At 40.0% G+C, this 23446-nt stretch overlaps 2 protein-coding genes across 2 annotated transcripts in view; both read right to left on the reverse strand.

Annotated features, from left to right (window-relative positions):
• LOC124266963 overlaps positions 1-7653 on the reverse strand; it is a 36584-nt gene extending 28931 nt beyond the window's left edge. The window contains exon 1 of the mRNA XM_046701816.1: positions 7525-7653. Coding sequence (XP_046557772.1) covers positions 7525-7579 — 55 coding nt within the window. The 5' untranslated portion in view covers positions 7580-7653. The remainder of the gene's footprint in view (positions 1-7524) is intronic.
• LOC124266936 (E3 ubiquitin-protein ligase RNF170-like) lies at positions 621-20705 on the reverse strand. The gene is made up of 6 exons (XM_046701784.1): positions 20232-20705; positions 17441-17640; positions 16552-16625; positions 15209-15328; positions 13866-15076; positions 621-648 (listed from the first exon to the last, which is right to left on the reverse strand). The coding sequence occupies exons 1-5, from the start codon at positions 20345-20347 to the stop codon at positions 14759-14761; spliced, it is 828 nt and encodes a 275-aa protein (XP_046557740.1). The 5' UTR covers positions 20348-20705; the 3' UTR covers positions 621-648; positions 13866-14758.
• Between the last annotated feature and the right edge of the window lie 2741 nt (positions 20706-23446).

Here is a 23446-nt window from a genome sequence, read left to right on the forward strand (position 1 = left end):
TTTCCCTTTGTTTTGGCATTTTCATAACACTTGTGTAATAAAGGTTGATAAAAATATCATTTAGGAAAACATGGTGCATTCTACCAGCGCGAATACAGATTCTGAGAGGTAATGATCGGGTCAGAACAAACACAATCAGTTAATCATAAGCTGACATATCAGCAGGTATGCATACATTATGCAACGAAATGGAAAGAAAAGTTTCTCGACAGATGATGTTGCTCGAGAAATATGCGTGCCTTGCAGAAGTATGTTTGCACTGAAGGGTCTATGATAAATAATGTTTACAAAATCGTCACACTTTCAGACGAAACGTGATATAGTTAATCATTATCCACATCCTTTAACATAATACCAAAGTATAACACTATCTGCGAAATCGGTGTATGCAAGTGTTGGGGCCAAAAAGTTCCGAGTCCCGTGCTGGGATTCGAACCACGGACCTTCAACTCCGAAGTCGGACGCCTTGTCCACATGAACAATGAGGTTAACCCTGTCAGCAAGCTGACAAGGTAAGGATGTCATCTGTGGGATGACTATATTATATGTAAATAATCGAGTCTGGACCAGACAATCCAGTGATCAACAGCATGAGCATCGATTTGCGCAATTGGGAACCGATGACATGTGTCAACCAAGTCAGCGAGCCTGACCACCCGATCCCGTTAGTCGCCTCTTACGACAAGCATGGGTTACTGAAGGTACATTCTAGCCCGGACCTTCACGGTACGATTACAAGGAAGAACTTTAACCGATGCAACGAAGATAATACCAGATGCTGTTGCAAAAGGCAAACGCAGGTATGAGAGTGTACCGACTCAATTAGCCACTAAGCTGTCACCCATCCCCCCAAATATGTGTGGTGTGGTGTGGTGTAGTGTAGTGTAGTGTAGTGTAGTGTAGTGTAGTGTAGTGTAGTGTGGTGTGGTGTGGTGTGGTGTGGTGTGGTGTGGTGTGGTGTGGTGTGGTGTGGTGTGGTGTGGTGTGGTGTGGTGTGGTGTGGTGTGGTGTGGTGTGGTGTGGTGTGGTGTGGTGTGGTGTGGTGTGGTGTGGTGTGGTGTGGTGTGGTGTGGTGTGGTGTGGTGTGCGGTGCGGTGCGGTGCGGTGGAGTGGGGTGGAGCGGAGTGGAGTGGGGTGGAACGGAGTGGAGTGCAGTGTCTAGTAGTGTAGTGTGGTGTAGTGTGGTGTAGTGTAGTGTAGCGTAGTGTAGTGTAGTGTAGTGTAGTGTAGTGTAGTGTAGTGTAGTGTAGTGTAGTGACTTGTAGTGTAGATAGATAGATATTCGTTATTTCCTCCACTTGAATGAAGATTACAATATGCATTGATAATGTATACAGTATATTTACGTCAAATGATTAAGATGGATTTGTGATATAGTCAAGAATGTTCATAGACATACAAGTATTTCAGCAAGTATCGCCATTTCCTTATGAAATGGCTTACATTAATTATTACTTTCTACTTTCTACTTCCATGATACATTCTTTTGGACAAACACCAAATAAAAATGCAAGCATAACATCATCTACATAACAAGTTTCTACATCCAGAATGCTGTGTGGTTTAGTCAGGTATTTTGTTGTGTAGCGTAGTGTTTTGTTGTGTGGTCTTGTAAGGAACTGAAGGATGAGTGTAGTGTAGTGTAGTGTAGTGTAGTGTAGTGCAGTGTTGTGTAGTGTAGTGTAGTGTAGTGTAGTGAGGTGTAGTGTAGTGAGGTCTAGTGTAGTGTAGTGAGGTGTAGTGTAGTGTAGTGTAGTGTAGTGTAGTGAGGTGTTGTGTAGTGTAGTGTAGTGTATGTGTGGTGTGGTGTGGTGTAGTGTAGTGTAGTGTAGTGTGGTGTAGTGTAGTGTAGTGTAGTGTAGTGAGGTGTAGTGTAGTGTAGTTAGGAGTAGTGTAGTGTAGTGTAGTGTGGTGTACTGTAGTGTAGTGAGGGTGTAGTGTAGTGTAGTGTAGTGTAGTGTAGTGTAGTGAGGTGTAGTGTAGTGTAGTGAGGTGTAGTGTAGTGTAGTTTGGACAAACACCAAATAAAAATGCAAGCATAACATCATCTACATAACAAGTTTCTACATTCAGAATGCTGAGTGGTGTAGTGAGGTATTTTGTAGTGTAGTGTCTTGTTTGGTTGTGTAGCGTAGTGTTGTGTTGTGTAGTGTAGTGTTTTGTTGTGTGGTCTTGTAAGGAACTGAAGGATGAGTGTAGTGTAGTGTAGTGTAGTGTAGTGTTTTGTTGTGTAGTTTAGTGTTTTGTTGTGCAGTGTAGTATTGTGTAGTGTAAAGTACTGTTTTGTTGTGTGGTCTTGTAAGGAACTGAAGGATGAGTGTAGTGTAGTGTAGTGTAGTGTAGTGCAGTGTTGTGTAGTGTAGTGAGGTGTAGTGTAGTGAGGCGTAGTGTAGTGTCATGAGGTGTAGTGTAGTGTAGTATAGTGTAGTGTAGTGTAGTGTAGTGCAGTGTCCTGTATGAGTGTAGTGTAGTGTGGTGTAGTGTGGTGTAGTGTAGTGAGGTGTAGTGTAGTGTAGTGTAGTGAGGGGTTTTGTTGTGCAGTGTAGTATTGTGTAGTGTAGCGTAGTGTTTTGTTGTGTGGTCTTGTAAGGAACTGAAGGATGTGTGTAGTGTAGTGTAGTGTAGTGTAGTGTAGTGTAGTGTATGTGTTGTGTAGTGTAGTGTAGTGTAGTGTAGTGTAGTGTAGTGTAGTGTAGGTGTAGTGTAGTGTAGTGTAGTGAGGTGTAGTGTAGTGTAGTGTAGTGAGGTGTAGTGTAGTGTAGTGTAGTGTAGTGTAGTGAGTGTTGTGTGGTGTAGTGTAGTGTAGTGTAGTGTGGTGTAGTGTAGTGTAGTGTAGTGTAGTGTAGTGTAGTGTAGTGTAGTGTAGTGAGGTGTAGTGTAGTGTAGTGTAGTGTAGTGTTGTGTAGTGTAGTGTAGTGTGGTGTAGTGTAGTGTAGTGTGTAGTGTAGTGTATAGTGTAGTGTAGTGTAGTGTATTGTAGTGTAGTGTGGTGTAGTGTAGTGTAGTGTAGTGTAGTGTAGTGTAGTGAGTGTAGTGTAGTGTAGTGTAGTGTGTAGTGTAGATGTGTGTAGTGTAGTGTAGTGTAGTGTAGTGAGGTGTAGTGTGTAGTGTAGTGTGTAGTGTAGTGTAGTGTAGTGTAGTGTAGTGTAGTGTGTAGTGTAGGTGTAGTGTAGTGTAGTGTAGTGTAGGTGTAGTGTAGTGTAGTGTAGTGTGAGTGTGTAGTGTAGTGTAGTGTAGTGTAGTGTAGTGAGGTGTAGTGTAGTGTAGTGTAGTGTAGTGTAGTGTAGTGTAGTGTAGTGTAGTGTAGTGTAGTGTAGTGTAGTGTAGTGTAGTGTGTAGTGTAGTGTAGTGTAGTGTGAGTGTAGTGTAGTGTAGTGTAGTGTGAGTGTAGTGTAGTGTAGTGTGTAGTGTAGTGTGAGTGTAGTGTGGTGTAGTGTGTGAGTGTAGTGTAGTGAGGTGTAGTGTAGTGTAGTGTAGTGTAGTGTAGTGTAGTGTGAGTAGTGTGGTGTAGTGTAGTGTAGTGTAGTGTAGTGTAGTGTAGTGTAGTGTAGTGTAGTGTAGTGTAGTGTGTAGTGTAGTGTAGTGTAGTGTGTAGTCCTGTATGAGTGTAGTGTAGTGTAGTGTAAGGTAGTGAGGTGTAGTGTAGTGTAGTGTAAGTGTAGTGTAGTGTAGTGTATTGTAGTGTAGTGTGTGTAGTGTAGTGTCTTTATAGTGTAGTGTAGTGTGAGTGTAGTGTAGTGTAGTGTAGTGTGAGTAGTGTAGTGTAGTGTAGTGAGTGTAGTGTAGTGTAGTGAGTGTAGTGTAGTGTGAGTGAGGTGTAGTGTGTAGTGTGAGTGTAGTGTAGTGTAGTGTAGTGTGAGTAGTAGTGTAGTGTAGTGTAGTGTAGTGTGGTGTAGAGTGTAGTGTAGTGTAGTGTCCTGTAGTGTAGTGTAGTGTAGTGTGTAGTGTAGTGTAGTGTCTTGTAGTGTAGTGTCTGTGAGTGTAGTGTAGTGTAGTGTAGTGTAGTGGATGTGTAGTGTGCAGTGTAGTGTAGTGTAGTGTAGTGTAGTGTAGTGTAGTGTAGCGTAGTGTAGTGTGGTGTAGTGTAGTGTAGTGTAGTGTAGTGTAGTGTAGTGTCCTGTATAGTGTAGTGTAGTGTCTTGTAGTGTAGTGTAGTGTAGGATTACACACTCACGCTAACTGCTAGATTTGTAACCCTGATACACATACTTTAAATGAACAGTATACATTCATTGATACGTTGATACAGTGATTTATCAAGCTAAATATGCAATGAATACTTGTGCTGGTCAAAACGCCTTTATGCACATTAGATCTTACTCCATCCAACTATACGGACACACGCGCAAGCACACGCACTGAAGAACGCAGGCACACGTACGTGCAAGGTATGTTTTCATTGAAGAATAACTCTCTCGCTCCTATTTCCAGGTATGGGTTTTGTGAGTATGTTTTAGCAAGCCGATTGGCCAAACATCATTTACATCATTTTATATGTAGCATAGTTACAGCGGCGGATTTATATATTGGAACAGCGGCGGTTGAGCTTTTGTGTGGTGTGAACCAATGGTGTGGTGTGGTGTGTGGTGTGGTGTGGTGTGGTGTGTGGTGTGGTGTGGTGTGAGAAAGGAGGGTGTTGTGTGGTGGTGTTGTGTGTGGTGTTGTGGTGTTGTGTGGTGTTGTGTTGTTGTGTGTGGTGTGTGTGGTGTGGTGGTGTGGTGTGGTGTGTGGTGTGGTGTGGTAATATTCACCCGTTATCCCGAGTGTTTCAATGGCCATTTGATAAACTTTAAACACACACACACACGCACAGACAGACAGACAGACAGACAGAACCCCAACAACAAAACACACATACACAAAACACAACACAACCACACACACAATCACAACACAACCAAAAGTCAAAAAAGACACAAGGGCGTTTTATTGTCTCAACCACACACACAAAAAATACATAAATACACTGGTTGAGAATATACCGATTAGTAGATACAATGGAAAAGATGTGGATAACATCAGGAGGACGTTTTAGAGTAAGGTATATCTGAAATCCCATTCAACAAGTTATTTCTTAGGTCCATTCCATGTTTTACAAAGAGAGATAATCTAAATATTACATCGGCATCATTCGATGGCAAAATACAAACAAACCCTATTCTCCTCAACTTAGATGAGAAAGGTTCTGGTATATATTTAGTTCGTATTTCTGCACAATAAGGACATTCAAAGGTAAAATGTATTTCGTCTTCTATAGCAGAGTTACATAATGGACAAATTCTTTGTATTCTTTCAAGTGATATATTCCGTCCATAATTAATCATTAGTTTTGACAAGCCAAGTCTGTATTTAATATATATATTTCTTAAGTTACTATTTGTTCAAAACTAATAAAATATTTCTCCGGACTCTAATAAAGTTTTAAACGTTTTGTACAGATTATAACGTGAACTGTTTTCTAAGTTGGATTGCCAACCTTGATAGAACATATTTATTGCTACTTTATGAAAATCATTTAGAAATAGATATAGATCGTAAACAGATTGATTAAACCATACAAACCCATATCCATGTGAGAATAATAGTGTCCTTATATGCGATACCCAAGTAACCTTACCGATACTATCAAGATGAAAGAGCATGTTATACGTTATTTTCGGGCTGAGTCGATGATATTTAAACCAATATTTTAAACACTTTATTTGCGAATTAATGTAAATTCTCCCAAACACCCCCTTTTGTGTCGTCAACTAAACATGATTTCAGGAATAAATTCATTTTGTCTGCAGGAATAAATTCTTTCTCTTCCTAAGGAATCTATTGCAGGAGGTGTTTGAAGCTGATTATTCACTAGTGATGGCATATTGAGTGTGCATCATCTGACATATCCCTCTTACGTCAGGTCCATCGCTCTAATGATTCGTCATTCCTTTACGAATACATGAATATACTGTAAAATACCAATCAATATACGAATGTATCGTACAGATCGGCAAATTACATTCTGCTGTGTAAGCCTGATAGGTTTGTTGATGATTGATGGCAATATATTGGAGCATGTGTTTCTTTCCCTACATCTCATGAATGAAATTGTATATGCAATTCAAGAAATGAAAACAATTTATTCCATTAATCAAATCCAAACTCATATAATGTTCATGAATTCTGAGTTGCGTTTTTATTGCTGGTCAGTATATGTCCAATATAGAAGCTTATTAGTGGTTATCAAGTTCTATATATTGCGTCGGCAATATTGCCATATAGGTGAGTTATCTTTCATATATTTCCAAGGATTGTTGCTTTCATTTACATTAACTGAATAGATATGTGATGAATATGCATTTGCCGAAAAATACATTAATGATCAAAACGTGACTTGTAAATATTATTTCACTAGGGGTTGAGATAATTATTATTATAAAAACACAACTTAAAAACACCCAGTGTATTTCATATGAGGATACTATAATTAGTAAACATGTGAATATCACTCACATCTATACCACTCACACACAATCCAGTTGGGGGCGGTGGGGTAGCCTAGTGGTTAAAGCGTTGGCTCGTCACGCCGAAGACCCGGGTTCGAATCCCCACATTGGTACTATGTGTGAAGCCCTTTTGAGTTGCCGTGATGTTGCTGGAATATTGCTAAAAGCGGCGTAAAACCAAACTCAGAGTGGTAACACCCTAGTGTATATTGTCTGAGGTATTTCAATCAGGAGTTGATTTGATATTCTACAATAATCAGGGTGAGTTGATCCTACGGGAATTCATTCAGAAGGAAGGGTTTGATCCTGAGAGGAGAGTGACTTCATCCTAGGATAATTTCACTCTAGAGTGTATCAGGTCATTCCTTGTTGATTTTATCCTGGACAGGGTCACAGGAGAATGAAATTTAGGGGAGTTATTTCATCCTAGGATAATTTCACTCTAAAGAACCAGTGACGATCCAGGTTAGATGTGGTTTTCAGTGAACCATGTTTGTTGTAAGAGGCGACTAATGGGATCGGGTGGTCAGGCTCGCTGACTTGGTTGACATATGTCATCGTATCCCAACTGCTTAGAACGATGGTCATGAGGTTGATCACTGGATTGTCTGGCCCAGACTCGATAATTTACAGACCGCCGCCATATAGCTGGAATATTGCTGAGCGGCGTAAGACTCAACTCACTCACTCAGTCTAAAGAGTACCAGGTCATACCGTTGTGATTCTGTCCTGATCACATGAGAATGACATTTAGTGGGGGTGATTTCCCTGCCACACGGGTCATTATTAAGTAAGTCAAAAGTTAAAACAGACAAGGAAGTATATATCTGGTTTCCGGCGACATTATGGTTACCAAAGTTGAAAATTCGACAGAAGATGATACACCTAGATAGTATAATAGCATCTACGTACATACAAATATCATACATGTAGATGAAAGAATAGCCAACGTTGATAGAAGTATGTTCTACGTACATGATAACCCTTTCAGACTGTAATACTAATACGCTTCTAGGGAGTGGCGACCGGATCTTACCTTGTTTATCTAGCATCAAGAACAATGCCGCGAACAGCATCCACAGTTGGTCCATTGGTAATCGAAGTGATCAATATGATCCTATACCTGTAGGGAGATTGCACGCGGTGATGGTGCACTGAAATACCAACACAGGAAGCGAACACCCGAAAGTGATCACGTCATCCGAAAGGAAACGTTCGTTCAGTTTCGGTTCTGTTAGTCATACCTTTGAAAAGTCTAATGTTTAACCCATGCACTGAACTCATGAGCCCTATTTCTCTATTGTTCTTTATATAAGAGGCGAAGGCGGTAGCGTAGTAGTTCGCTAATCGAACCGAGGTCCTGGGTTCGATTCCTTAGGTTCCTTATGTGCGAAAGCCATGTCTGGTGTCACTCACGATGATGCTCTCGCGATGTTTCGTCACTTGCAAGCTAGTTGAGTGTATCACCTGGTGTACAGTATAATAGTGAATGAGCGAGTGAATGAGTTTAAGTTTACGCCGCATTTAGCAATGTTGCACCAATATCACGGCGGGGTACAAAAGAAATGGGGCTTCACAGATTATATCCGTGTGGGGAATCGAACCCGGGTGTTCGACTTGACAAGCGAACGCTTTAACCACTAGGCTACCCCACTGCCGTACAAAGGTATAATAACATTAATACTTTGAGTGAGTGAGTTGGGTTTTACGCCGCTTTTTGCAATATTCCAGCAATATCACGGCGGGGAGACCAGAAATGGGCTTCACACATTGTGCCCATGTTGGGAATCGAACCTGGGTCTTCGGCGTGACGAGCGAATGCTTTAACCACTAGGCTACCGCACCGCCCACATTAACACTTTGATGGAGACTGCTACACACAATAACACATTAGCCGTCCCAGTCAATTGCGTGTGTGATCGTAGTCATCCTCTTGTGTCCAGTGTCATGTCAATGGTAAAACTACATATGGCTATGAACAATGAGTGAGTAAACAGTAAACATTTACGAACACTTACACCATCAGGCTACCCAACAACACTCCTCCCCAACCCCAGCCCCCAAGAACAATGACTTCAATAACACAACATTGTTCTATTTAACACATTTACGGTGTAGCATAATTTGGTGGAGACCTATTCGAACCCAATATCCCTCAGACTTATAAATAAAATACAGTTCGTTTTCACATGAATACGTTGTTTGAAATAAGAGACAATAAATTGAGGTATATACCTGGTTTTCTGTTAAGCTGATCAATGTGTGAAGCCCATTTCTCGCGGCGTAAAACTAAACTCACTCACTGTTATGCTGATCCTGGTTGCATCAGGTTTGCGTCCTGGCTAAGGAGTGTCAATAGTGTACTCGTATAGACATCTTTTAAGTATATTCATTGCGTTAGGTCTTTGAAAACAAACCCATTTCAAACCCAATCGAGGTTGGGGCAATCAGATAATCTAGACATTAACTGAAAAATGATTAATTTGTAACTGTATAGAAAGTATGAGTGTCTTTGGCACAATTCTGATATTCCTCGCTCGATTTGTATCTTGAGATTGAGCAATATTACATTCCACGTGCAAAGATAAAATAATAAACGCATGGCGTTTCCTTCCAGAGTATCAAGAAGGTGCACTGTAGTGAGAGCTGCATCTACCTTATTACAATAGTGATCCGACAGTATTTGTGTATGTTGCACTGTGACTTCATCATCAATATATACCCATGGAATCGAATAAGGGAACACATGAAAGTACAAGTGTTCCTTTATTCTTTTCCAGATTTCTTCACAAGGTATGTATTGCACCGTGGGTGAAATTCTGGAAATAAAGGAACATTTGTACTTTCATGTGTTCCCTTATTTGTTTCCATGAGTATATGTCATAATACAATGAAGATAAAACTGAAACATGCTCTGTGATTATTGCGTGAATTTCTTTATGTGCTACTGTACACTGGTGAAGGTTGTCTCTCGTTATGCATGTCTCTATATCGAATATCGTATGTACTTTAAGCCTCTGTGTTGTCCCTTCAGTACCAACGAAGGCTGACTGACTAATATCTATAACAACCTCTTTTACTTCGCGACGTTTGGATTCAGATTGTTGTAAAGTTGTCAAGCAGGAATGGAACATTAGTCTGTATAGAAACCTTCTCGCGAAATAAAAGAACTTGTCATCCAAAATGTTTGTCAATATTCTACTTCCCAGTTAAAATGCCACTCAAAAAATTGAGTAATATCTAATCTGGCAGCATAATACAAAAAACACATTGTCTTTCAACACCATAATTTGATTACAGCTGCAAGTTATTTTATAATAGAGAAGAGACAACACCTGTTCCTTAAGGATACCAGTGCAATATACGTATTGTTTATTGTGAGCTCAGGACATGAAATGTCCCTCATATAGTTTGTTCCGATATGGTCTCTGGTTGGTAACAGACAAGCCATATTACCATGATAACCAATATAAAACACAAACGCTCGTGATAATAAATATACAAGTTTAATGGCACTCAGAATTCGTTTTAAATAATAACAAAATATTCCAAAGCACCTGTTACAGCAGAAAGACAAAGAGAGTTGAGCTGAGATGAGAACCAGATGAGCTTGTTAATACAAGCTAGGGGAGAGGGAAGGTGGGTGGATATGTTCTGGAAGTAAGTATTCCTGGTTTGACTGAAGTTTGGGGAAGTGTGTTGGGTAACAACTCTTTGAACAGTGAGTGAGTTTAGTTTTATGCCACACTATTCCAGCAATATGGTGGCGGTCTGTAAATAATCGAATCTGGATCAGACAATCCAGTGATGAACAGCATGAGCATTGATCTACGCAATTGGGATACAATGACATGTGTCAACCAAGTTAGCGAGCCTGACCACCAGATCCCGTTAATTGCCTCTTATCACAGGCATGGGTTACTGAAGATCAATTCAAACCCAGATCTTCGCGGGTCACTTTGATCAGTGTTACAGTTTTATCAAGGTGAGAGAGCTTGAAGTTGGGCTACACTTAGCTAATTTGAGTGAGTGAGTTAGTTTAACAAGTGATACTTCATGCTGGAGGATAGACTCAAGTGATGTATGTCCTCTGTATGGGTATACTGCTGACAAACACAGGAACCTACCCTATTTGACAAGCCAGGATCTGGACACATAATCACAGGTTTCTGTCCAAGGGATGTAACTCTGTCTAACAAACTGCAGCTTCAGACGAGTGGGCCGTCCATGCCAGGGTTTGGTTTAAGGCTGCAATGAACACTATTTCAGCCATAACATATCATATGATCTTGATGGTGGACGAAAGCTGAAGAGATGATTTCTTAGAAATGTATTAATTTGGAGAAACCAAAAGGTGCAGACCAGCCTAGAAACTTCAGGGCAAATCTTGGATTCAAACCCACAATCATAGGATTCTGGCAAGCCAAAGGGACATAATTCGGCACAGCTAATAGTAGCACCCTCTGTGACTGGTACAGGACGTGTGAATAGAGCAGTTTAAACACCTCTAATCTTCTCTGTGAGACAACCTTACACAACTCAGCCCTCTGTGAGTGGTACAGGACGTGTGTATAGAGCAGTTTAAACACCTCTAATGTTCTCTGTGAGACAACCTTACACAACTGAGCCCTCTGTGACTGGTACAGGACATGTGTATAGAGCAGTTTAAACACCTCTAATCTTCTCTGTGAGACAACCTTACACAACTGAGCCCTCTGTGACTGGTACAGGACATGTGTATCATCCGAATAGTGAGTAGGTTTTATTTTACGCTGCAAGATCAGCAATATTCCAGCAATATGGTGGCGGTCTGTAAATAATCGAATCTGGATCAGACAATCCAGTGATGAACAGCATGAGCATTGATCTACGCAATTGGGATACAATGACATGTGTCAACCAAGTTAGCGAGCCTGACCACCAGATCCCGTTAATTGCCTCTTATCACAGGCATGGGTTACTGAAGATCAATTCAAACCCAGATCTTCGCGGGTCACTTTGATCAGTGTTACAGTTTTATCAAGGTGAGAGCTTGAAGTTGGGCTACACTTAGCTAATTTGAGTGAGTGAGTTAGTTTAACAAGTGATACTTCATGCTGGAGGATAGACTCAAGTGATGTATGTCCTCTGTATGGGTATACTGCTGACAAACACAGGAACCTACCCTATTTGACAAGCCAGGATCTGGACACATAATCACAGGTTTCTGTCCAAGGGATGTAACTCTGTCTAACAAACTGCAGCTTCAGACGAGTGGGCCGTCAATGCCAGGGTTTGGTTTAAGGCTGCAATGAACACTATTTCAGCCATAATATATCATATGATCTTGATGGTGGACGAAAGCTGAAGAGATGATTTCTTAGAAATTTATTAATTTGGAGAAACCAAAAGGTGCAGACCAGACTAGAAACTTCAGGGCAAATCTTGGATTCAAACCCACAATCATAGGATTCTGGCAAGCCAAAGGGAGATAATTCGGCACAGCTAATAGTAGCACCCTCTGCTAATGTAGCACCCTCTGTGACTGGTACAGGACGTGTGTATAGAGCAGTTTAAACACCTCTAATCTTCTCTGTGAGACAACCTTACACAACTCAGCCCTCTGTGACTGGTACAGGACGTGTGTATAGAGCAGTTTAAACACCTCTAATCTTCTCTGTGAGACAACCTTACACAACTGAGCCCTCTGTGACTGGTACAGGACATGTGTATCATCCGAATAGTGAGTAGGTTTAATTTTACGCTGCGATCAGCAATATTCCAGCTATATGGCGGTGGTCTGTATATAATCGTGTCTAGACCAAACAATCCAGTGATCAACAGCATGAGTATCAATCTGCGCAATGGGAACCGATGACATGTGTCAACCAAGCCAGTGGGCATGACCACCCAATCCGTTAGTCGCCTCTTACGACGGGTTACTAAAGGTTCATTCTAACCTGGACCTTACGGGTTCATGGGAATAGAGGCTAAAGTTAAACATTGATAAAGGTAACATACAAATTATATACTTAGTGCAGTTGAGAAAACAGGTGCTTACTTCATACAACATAATGTATCATTTGATTGTATAATATTTTGATAAGCAGAAAATATCTGAAACAATATGGAGAAATATTAAAATAAACTTTGCCAAACAGACAACAGGAAACATCCCCCTCTGATATCTGTGTCTTCTAGTGTGCCAACTACCAAGCTGGAACTGTCATATAGGTGAGTGAGTGAGCTGGGTTTGATGCTGCTCTGGGCCATAATTCAATTATATCAACATTGATAGAAGGAGCACATTTAGGATTGAGTTAAGTTTTACGCCACCCTCAGCAATATTACAGCTATATGGCGGCGGTCTGTAAATAATCGAGTCTGGACCAGACAATCCAGTGATCAACATATTAAGCCCGTTAGTCGCCTATTATGACAAGCATGGGGTTACTGAAGATCAATTCCAACCCGGATATTCACAAGACTGCACATTTAAGAAGGTCTTAAGATACTGACGGCTTTGGTGAAACACACAAGCTGGTATGGTGTCATAAAACTAAGCAACATACAAGGGGAGCTACACTGGCAAATAACAGGATCCTTACACACCTGAGGTCGCAACTCTGAGCATTCTGACATACGGTTATCTTTCTTATATATTATCATTTGTGGTATACATATCAAACAAAGATTCTCAATGCTAGAATGGCTATACAATGGTTGGTTACCCAATAAATGCCTCTACAATATGTATACATTTCTGTAATATACTTAACAGCTTACATAATAGATGGCTCAGACCAGATAAACACATGCAATTGCTTACACATACATACATCTTAGGCAATACAATACAACATAGAATGAATGTTTACGTGAAGTGCATGTAACACAATAAGTCTTTATAAGGTACTGCAAGCACAAGGTCTGTGGAAATGGGTAGTGTTTGATCGTAAGAATGGAACCTAAGTTCTCTGCTTGTGAAGTTACTCATCATACATACCTGTTCATACGGAACCTGAAATATCCTCTTTTGTTAGGCATAAATGTTACAAAAACAATATTTGTAGTATATGCATAAAAGGGGAGGTAAATGAGGCTAAATGATGTAGGCAACACTTTTATAGCCTCAACATAGTCATATTTAAGTCAGTGAGTATAGTTTTACACTGCACTCAGCAATATTCCGAGGTAAATGAGGCTAAATGATGTAGGCAACACTTTTATAGCCTCAACATAGTCATATTTAAGTCAGTGAGTATAGTTTTACACTGCACTCAGCAATATTCCAGCTAGATGGCAGCCGCATGTAAATAATCAAGACTGGACCAGACAATATACTGATCAACAGCATGAGCATCGATCTACGCAATTGGGATACGATGATGTGTCAACCTGCCCACCCCATCTCGTTAGTCGTCTCTCACAACAAGCAGGGGTTACTAAAGATCAATTCTAACCCGGATCTTCACGGGTCATATAGTGAATCTGACATGATGAACCAACAGTCAATAATGTAAGCACGAACCAGCTGTTTGGTCGCTGTTTAACGCCACACTCAGCAATTTTCCAGCCATATGAAGGCGGTCTGGACCAGAAAACCCAGTGATTGACATCATGAGCACCATCTATGCAACTCTGATATGACATGCATCAACCAAGTCATCGAGCCAAACAACCTGATCCGGTAACTCACCTATCATGACAAACATGGGTTGCTGACGACGAATTCTAACCTCGATCGTAAAGGGTGCATGCATAAGTAACATTTAAACAACACAGCCAGGTGTGAAAGTTGGTCTTCCAGGAACCTCTAGGAACTACATATATTCATTCACTGCAGCCATTGTGACCAAACAATCCTTGATTCAGTCGATCATAATCTGAGCGGTGGTGCAATAAAGGTGGTGAGTGAGTGAGTGATGTCCAAGGGTGTCTTGTCTGAAGTCTGGTTATATTCTACATTCAGATGTCGAAATACTGCTTCCCTGAGCTGCATTGACACTTTCCACATCAACTGTCTTTTGCCATTTGCACTGCGTACAACAGACCTAGACTAGATGTACATCAGCATCTTCTGACAAGTACAGCTCTAACAGAGCAATAAATATTGATAAAGAAAGTTCATATTTTCTCCTAATACTTTCATGGACCGAAAAATGCTCAAACCTTGAAAAACCGTCATAAAACAAACATAGCTTAGCTGTTTTTACCACTGAGATGACACACAGGAGAAATCTTCAGAACAAAGCAGTATTCACTTTCAAAATCATTCACAAAACTCCACTTCAACTTTGACCGAGTGTCTGCCCGTCAGGAGGTGGTGCCGTTGGGACGGCCCTCTGTGCCCTTGCCTGGACAACTTGTCTGTATATTATAGTAATATATATCGCCAGGAGAAGGATGATGAACAGGTCGTCAAGGAATCCTAGCAGTCCGAACACAGCTTCCGGAATGATGTCTAATGGAGAGATGAAATATAACAAGGCTGCAAAGAAACACACTATCACGCGGAGTCGGAACATCCAGATGAGACCCCCTACTGAGAAGAACTCTGTATACGCGTGTCGCAGTAAAACAGGCAGGTCTCGGATGTAGTCGGTGATCTGAAAATAACAGTCAATATGCATGAGATATTTGCTAATGTGAACTTTTCTCCAAACTTTCAATACAAAACAAGTCTAAATGGCTTTAAGTTTAACAAGTTTAAGTGTTATGTGGGCTTTATTGGAACATACTGGCCTGGGTTCTCCGGAGAATCTCCGGTTGTAGTTACTAATCTGGTCTAAAATAACTCTCCGTTCTGTACTGTCCTCGTTGTTTTCTACCTCAGTGAAGTTACGCAGGAGAAGAGTAATCTGAAAGACAGAATATATAATCCATTGATACCACCCACAATGAGAGATGATGAAATAGCAGGAACACAAATCATATATTACACACAAGTCTGACACTTCCAGCCAAACTTCTAAGAGAGGGAATGGTAATCTTGTCACTAGTTGTACTGGGTGGTGGGGTAGCCTAGTGTCAAAGCATCCATTCGTCACACCGAAGACTAGGGTTTAATTCCCCACATGGGTACAACGTGTGGGAAGCCCATTTCTGGTGTCCCCTGTAATGATATTGCTGTAATATTTCTAAAAGGGCGTAAAACTTAACTCACTCACTGCCACCTAAAGAGTACAACATTCAGGTATATTCACCTCAAGACACACTTGTACAATTATTGAGTTCAATATCATGAAAAATGAATTAAATAATGTAGATTGCATTGACTGAAGTATAGAAAATAGTAGGATGGTCATACACACACAATCCCATTCAAACTATCACAGTATCTTTATACAGGTGTCAGTACACATATTTACAAACACACAGACACTTAAACATACTCACATAAATACATTACCACTAAAACACTTAACACACATATGCCTACACCGAGGCACACACACAAACAAAATATCATACACGTAAAATACATTCATACGCGAATACTGCATGCTTCCTAACTACACACCCTCATACTCTATCCATACACCAACATCCCATACGTAGTCTCACAAACACAAATACCCAATATTCAATATTTAAGCATTATATGGATCATAATACAGGGGGTGAAATAACTTTAAAATTGATAGTGTACTCCGGTATAGTAGCACATGTAAAGTCACTTGCCCTGATATTTTTTCCAGTATACCGACCGTTTTCTTGCTGATTTTTTAAATAAACAACATAATTAACATTGGAAAGTCAACTGGACAGCGGTACAGTTTGATATACAAATTTGCTTGCCCGACAGAAAAAACACTAGACTCAGATGTCGGGCAATGGGTTATTTCCACCCCTGTAATATGAGCTATTAAATACTTTAATGTTGAAATTTGGAGTGGTCCTAACATTTTCTGTTGAGTATAGTATGTAGCACAAACAATGTAACATGTGACACTGTCTCTGTGATTCTTCGCCCTGTTGCGTGTCATTCACATTACCTGCTAAAGGAACGTGTAAGTGAGGTTTGATCGATGACGATCAATGTTCGATGAAGCAAGCAGAGACAATGAGAAACAGTACTTACTTGTTGTCTGCACACTGGGCAGCGGACAGCTCCAAGCCACTGACCATGTTGCCAGTATGTGATGACACAGTGGCCTACAACAGGCAGAATACATGGATCATAACCAAATACTACATGTTGTCATCCACTCTACAACCTTATCATAATGATGATGATTATAGTTATTTTACATACATGAGAAATATTTATTGTCAAAGGACAAAAAGACCAAAATATTGATTTATGGGTGTAATTTAATGTTCTTAAAAGAAAAAAAGATTAAAATATTGATTCATGGGTGCAAGTTTTTTATGTCTGATATAGTCCTAATCAACAAATTTTTCAATACAACTAGATACTTATCATTGCCAAATCCTGACATAGAGCAGAATATTTGTAAACATATCACAAACTCAATTGTACTTGCTAAATAGTGACATTGTGTGTGGTTGTTAATGTGAACGTTAACTCATGTTCAAAGACTCTAAGATTGTTACATCGAGATAACAGTATTTAAATCTGGTCATCCAGCCACTATTCTTCCTACCCACATATTGCTTGCTGAATAGTGGTATTGAATGTGGTTGTTAATGTGAACGTTAACTCATGTTCAAAGACTCTTAAGATTGTTACATCGAGATAACAGTATTTAAATCTGGTCATCCAGACACTATTCTTCCTACCTGGTACCCACATATTGCTTGCTGAATGTGAGAGGACTAGATTAAAGTCTCTCAAATTTTTCAGAAAGCTGGTGCATACAATACTTATGAATAAAAACACAGGTGAGCTTGGCATGTTGGTGTCTGAATTAAGAGTGAACCTACCTCTGTATCTGCCAAAAATGTCTTTATTAGTATTGGTATATAAATTTTCTAAAATTCAACATTAAACTTCACTTGAAACATACCACAGAAAACATGGCCACAATTTGTTTCAATTGCAAAAGCAGCATCAGCCAAGCAGATGGGACATGTGAGTTGTCCGTTATTGTCTCGTCTGGCCCTCGATGGACGGTCTGCAGTGCCAGCCTCGTTGCGGAGCCGTGTTCGTGTCGATTCCACATTAGCTGCACTCTCCGGGTGAATGGTCTGATTATAATTTTGCTGCCTAAAATTCAAGGGACAAACTCTACAGTGGAAAAGCAGTTACATTCCATAGACATATGACAAATATGAAATCATCCTATTGGTATTGCACATACTTGCTTGTTGTCGAGATCTCATACAATTCTGACAACCTTTGTAGGTGTAGTGGAGAGAGCTTCTGCCAGGACAGTGGAAGTTCAATACTCGGACATGTCACACCATTAGATCATTAGGGGATACAAGTTACTTGTTGTACCATGCCTAGTGCAAGTCTTTTGGGGATAAAAGCCGCTATTAGCAATATTCCAGCAACATCACGGTGGGGGACACCAGAAATGGGCTTCACACATTGTACCCATGTGGGGATTCGAACCCGGGTCTTCGGCGTGACGAGCCAACGCTTTAACCATTAGGCTACCCCACTGCCCCACTCAGCTATGAAGTCCAACAACTCTGATGACAGACAAAAATACATGTCAACCTGTCAGTTAATGAAACTTTCAACCTTGAAATGCACAGTGTGTGTATTTGCTGTTTTTCACCACACTAAGCAATATTCCTGCTGTATAACAGCAACATGTAAAAATCTGGACCAGACAATACAGTGACTGATATAAGCTTTAATAAACTGTATTGAGGTAAGCTGACATGTAGCCACCAACCCTGACAATCAGATGCATCTAGGTGCCTCTTGTGATCAGGTTGTCAGGGAAGGATAACAATATATGGATGAACAACTTCTTTATTGCTGTGAGAGTGACATTTCGGTGTCTTCACAGCAATAAAGAAGTTGTTCATCCATATATTGTTATCCTTCCTTACTGCTCCAACTTCTAAATGCCTCTCAAAGAAGGTTGTCAGGGGCCTATTCTAACCCAGTATCCCCACGGAGACTTCAAATGTAGACAAATTAGGTAACGAGAAAAAACATTCTTTGACAAGTTTAATTAAATGGACTTGCGACTTAATAAATATACCGGGAAACACTTAACTATACCATGTATATGTTATATTTGGGTTTACACTTTCTCAGTAACTTTTGTTGGGTTGAGTCCCATCCAGGATTTGAACCCAAACCCACAGAGGCACCTAATCGCCAGCACACAAAGTCAGTAGTCTAACCCATTCAGCCATCGTGGCTTCCACATTTAACTCCCTGACAGTTGACATAGAAACCGAGTATCAGATAATTCATGTCATGTTCCAATAGTCATGATGCAATAGCAGAAAATACATGAAATGTTGGGAAGTGTCATCTGTTTGCAGTTACTTTACAAAAATATTTCCAGATAAGGTCCCCAGCAACCTCCTCTTGCCATGCATGGCGACTAAATGGACCAGAAGGTGACTGAAGGTGTTGTTTGTGTGGCAATAAACAACCAAATCGGCATATTATCACTACACATTAGTGGTTGTCAGTATTACTACAGTCCGTTTGAGTCAGAAACGGACCGATGAATAGCAAATTTTATCATTGTACAAAATTGCCACATAAATATAAATAGTACACGTTTATCATTTACTAATACCCAACAGCTTTCTTATATTTGAACATTTTTCGGACTCCACCAAAAGAGTTCTTTAAGAAACTATCATTAAAATTTTGACACAGTTCACTATTTGTTACAAGGGAGGAGTGCAGAGAAAGGGACAGCCAAGTGTTAGAGAAGCACGTGCACAAGTGCCCACCAAGTTATTGATTCATTAGCCTGTGCTGTGCCGTCTCCATCCTTTCTCGCATACCTGGCTGTCCCTTTCTCTGCACTCCTCCCTCGTAACAAATAGTGAACTGTGTCAAAATTTTAATGATAGTTTCTTAAAGAACTTTTTTGGTGGAGTCTAGAAAATTTTCAAATATAAGAAAGCTGTTGGGTATTAGTAAATGATAAATATGTGTACTATTTATATTTATGTGGCAATTTTGTACAATGATAAAATTTGCAATTCATAGGTCCGTTTCTGACTCAAACGGACTACTGCTGAAGCACAAAAACCTTCAACTGATAACATGGCATCAGTCTGCTGTTGTCCTGGCAGATTTGATCATGTTTATTTACAGTATGGAATATATAGATATGTATATATGTTCATACACTGGTTACACTTCCACTGACTGTTTAAATGCATGTCAGATGCTGTAATATGATCACAAGAGCTAAAAAAGCATAGCATTTTGTTCATTTATGAACCTCTTCAGATTGAAAGTTCAATTATTTTTGTAATCAAATCAGTCAAAAAGCAAGTCTTAACAAACCTGTACTATATAGTACAGGTTTGTTAAGACTTGCTTTTTGTATATACACATGGAACATTACAATATTTGAACGATAACACTCTTATTGACATCTTATGTAATTATGTATGAAAATACAGATGCAAAGTAAACTAAATTAACCATAGTTCATCCAATGCAGAAGTGCCACAAATGTGAAGAAGCTAAATGCAAAGTACACTGACATAATTATAGCATCTGACTGAACATATTGTAGTTCCTGTGACCTTTGACGTCACTTAAAGAACCTACCGGGTTATACAGAATCTTTAATGTATACAAGTTGTTTACATAAATGACATGTCACTCAAGCCAACGTGTGGTGTTTACCAAAATGTTACCTTTTCAACACAAATGCTACCAATGGCACCAGTATTCCCAGGAATGCTCCAAGACCATAGAGCACTTCATTTCCTATTCCCTCTACTATATTCGCCTTTCTAAGATATGACGCCATTTCTAGATGTATGCTGTTGACAAATCACAGACATGTACTAAAATCCTCAAAAGTGAGTCAAAAATATTCATTTGGATCCGACATGTCCAGTTTCACATTCTCAACGTGTCCTTCCTGAGAGACAGCTAAATATAGACACGGAAGTATAGGCCACGTGATTTGAGTTGCCATCATCTCTCCAGAGTAGAGATTGTCCACGCGTAAATGATTTGAAATGTCACGATGTCTGTTTGTCAAGGAGATACTGCTAAGTTCTTGCAGTACCTATCTAAACATATCACATTTACGCGAATTAATGTAAACAAATATCAGTCGTAAACGTCACAGACTGGGCACCTGTCTACTTAAGCATATAAAAGCGGTAACATTTCGTCGCGTACCAACATTAGAACCAGTTTACAAACGTCAAAGGGCTGAAAATATGTTGTACTTTCTTTACAACTATTTTATAGGATACAAACGAAAGGGCGTGAATTTGCCATAAATGCAAACACGTTCAAAAATCGATATAACACTCATGTGGTTTAATAGATCCATAGCTATTACTGTAATCTACAAACATATTCTTGGAGAAAGATTTCTAAAATTCTAGAGTCGACAGCAATATCCTCTTCTCATTTTTATCAGGGAGAACAGAAGACGCGCTGTAGATTATCCCTGTTTTTATACATTAAGGACGACTTTATGGTGTTCTCTGGCGCTGTATTGTCTTGAGTGAGTGAGTTTAGTTTTACGCCGCTTTTAGCAATATTCCAGCAATATCACGGTGGGAGACACCAGAAATGGGCTTCACGCATTGTACCCATGTGGGGAATCAAACCCGGGTGTTCAGCGTGACGAGTGAATGCTTTAACCACTAGGCTACCCCACTTCATCTATATAGACTTGAACTGATCCGGTTAGACAGAGGTGGATGCTTCAGTAGACAAAGGTAGCACTCTTTAATCCCCGAAGCGAAAAGATGTGTTTATTGAGCACATAAGCAGACTCATAGAGCAATTAGGGTAAATAGTGCAAGCAGAATGTTGATTGAAATAGATAGTTTTAACTTGAATATGCCAGAAAGCGAATGAGTGTCGGACGAACCAAATTTTGCTAGTGAAAACAGTTTTGACAATTAGGGAATTGCATAGTTGAGTGAATGTATTTAAGTTGTGGCTCAATAGTGATAATCGTGTGCACTTTGTCTTCTGGGAACAGATATGAAATATAACATACATACACGAAGTTACTATATTTAACGTGAAATTTCGTTTAATTGTTATTTATGCATAGTACCACACCATGAATTCACTTCTTACAAGACCGCCTCCGTGACGTAGTGGTTAGAGCGTCCGCCCGGAGAGCGGAGGGTCGCGGGTTCGATCCCCGACCGCGTCATACCAAAAAGACGTTAAAATATGATACTTGTTGGTCCCTGCCTGGCGCTCGGCATTAATGGGTACAACAAGGACTGGTCGACTCGGAGTCAGTATAATGTGTCTGAGTGGGGTATTCATGCTTCACTGCGGCATGGTATCTCAGTGGGCTAGCACTATAAAACCAGCTTAAGTTTGGGCTAGTACAAGCAGCCGCACATACACATACACATGCATGCACGTCGTCATATGAGCGAAATATTCTCAAGCACGACGTAAAACCCAATTTCACCTCACCTCACCTCACTTCTTACAATACATTTAAGTACTAACGTAATTGATAATATTTCAGTGTGCATGACAGCACTTTGATGCTCATGACTTCAACCTCCAGGTTGACTCGATTATCCAAAGACAGATCTGTCTGAGATCTATATCTGTCATATTGCTGAGTGTGGTGTAAACAAACAAACAAAAAGCAAACCAACCAACCAACAAACAAACACCGACCCAGTAACGATAAAACGTATTAAAAATAGGGCACATTTAGCTGTATACCTTTAACTCAGCATAAATCTAAATATATGTTCACACACTTAAGAGTCCACATTAGCAGGATGACTGTTTAACAGTGAGTGAGTGAGTTTAGTTTTACGCCGCACTCAGAAATATTCCAGCTATATGGCGGCGGTCTGTAAATAATCGAGTCTGGACCACACAATCCAGTGATCAACATCATGAGCATCGATCTGCGCAACTGGGAACCGATGACATATGTCAACCAAGTCAGCGAGCCTGACGACCTGATCCCGTTAGTCGCCTCTTACGACAAACATAGTCGCCTTTTGTGGCAAGCATGGGTTGCTGAAGACCCATTCTACCCCGGATCTTCACGGGTCGACTGTTTAACAAAAACGAGTAAGATCACAGTGTCTTAACGCTGTGAGAACTACCATACGTGGTTTGTCGACACAGTGGGAGGACGGAAAAGTGGTTTGTCAATCAGATTTGCTATGCTTATCTGCAATTTGTTCTATTTCAGCCACAGTTAGATATTTATCACACAGAACTCTAGATAAATACAAAAACTAAATAGAATCAACATTAAAAAAAAATGCTGACTACTGTAGTACGCATAAGAGATAATGATTCTGCATATATATATTTGACAATTTGGGTTTTTTCAGCTTGTGTACATGAATGAATTTACACATCACACATCTCACTGGTTCAATGTAAGTACATTTACATTCAGTGGATAATGTGCAACATCACCCTTAATGTATAGCTTACAATGCATCACGATTTCGCCGTGATGGTCCCGACACACATAGTGCAGCACATGAACATAAAAAGCTGCCAGCAACTAAAATAGCATGGAAGTACAGCTTTTTTGAAAAAGGACATATACTCACCTGTTCAGAAAACCGAAATGATAGGACCACGAAACCATGATGCTGATTTTGATGCTGACGATTTATTTTAACCGTTTGCTGCACTTCTATTTATGTAATATTTTCAAATGTGCTTTACCGAAACAGTAGTGAGTGAGTGAGTTTAGTTTTACGCCGCACTCAGCAATAAGAACATAAGGAAAATGATGATATGATTACAATTATCACTAACATATACACACCAAAACATTGTCAATACATTGGTTTTGCCATCTCTTGATGTTACAACTTTCAAAAGCAACCACATTTATTCATTATCAACAGACGATGTGTTGAGAACACGTGAG

Source organism: Haliotis rubra, unplaced genomic scaffold (assembly GCF_003918875.1).
Source record: "Haliotis rubra isolate DU_JTF1 unplaced genomic scaffold, ASM391887v1 Scf129, whole genome shotgun sequence".
Taxonomy (NCBI): domain Eukaryota; kingdom Metazoa; phylum Mollusca; class Gastropoda; order Lepetellida; family Haliotidae; genus Haliotis; species Haliotis rubra.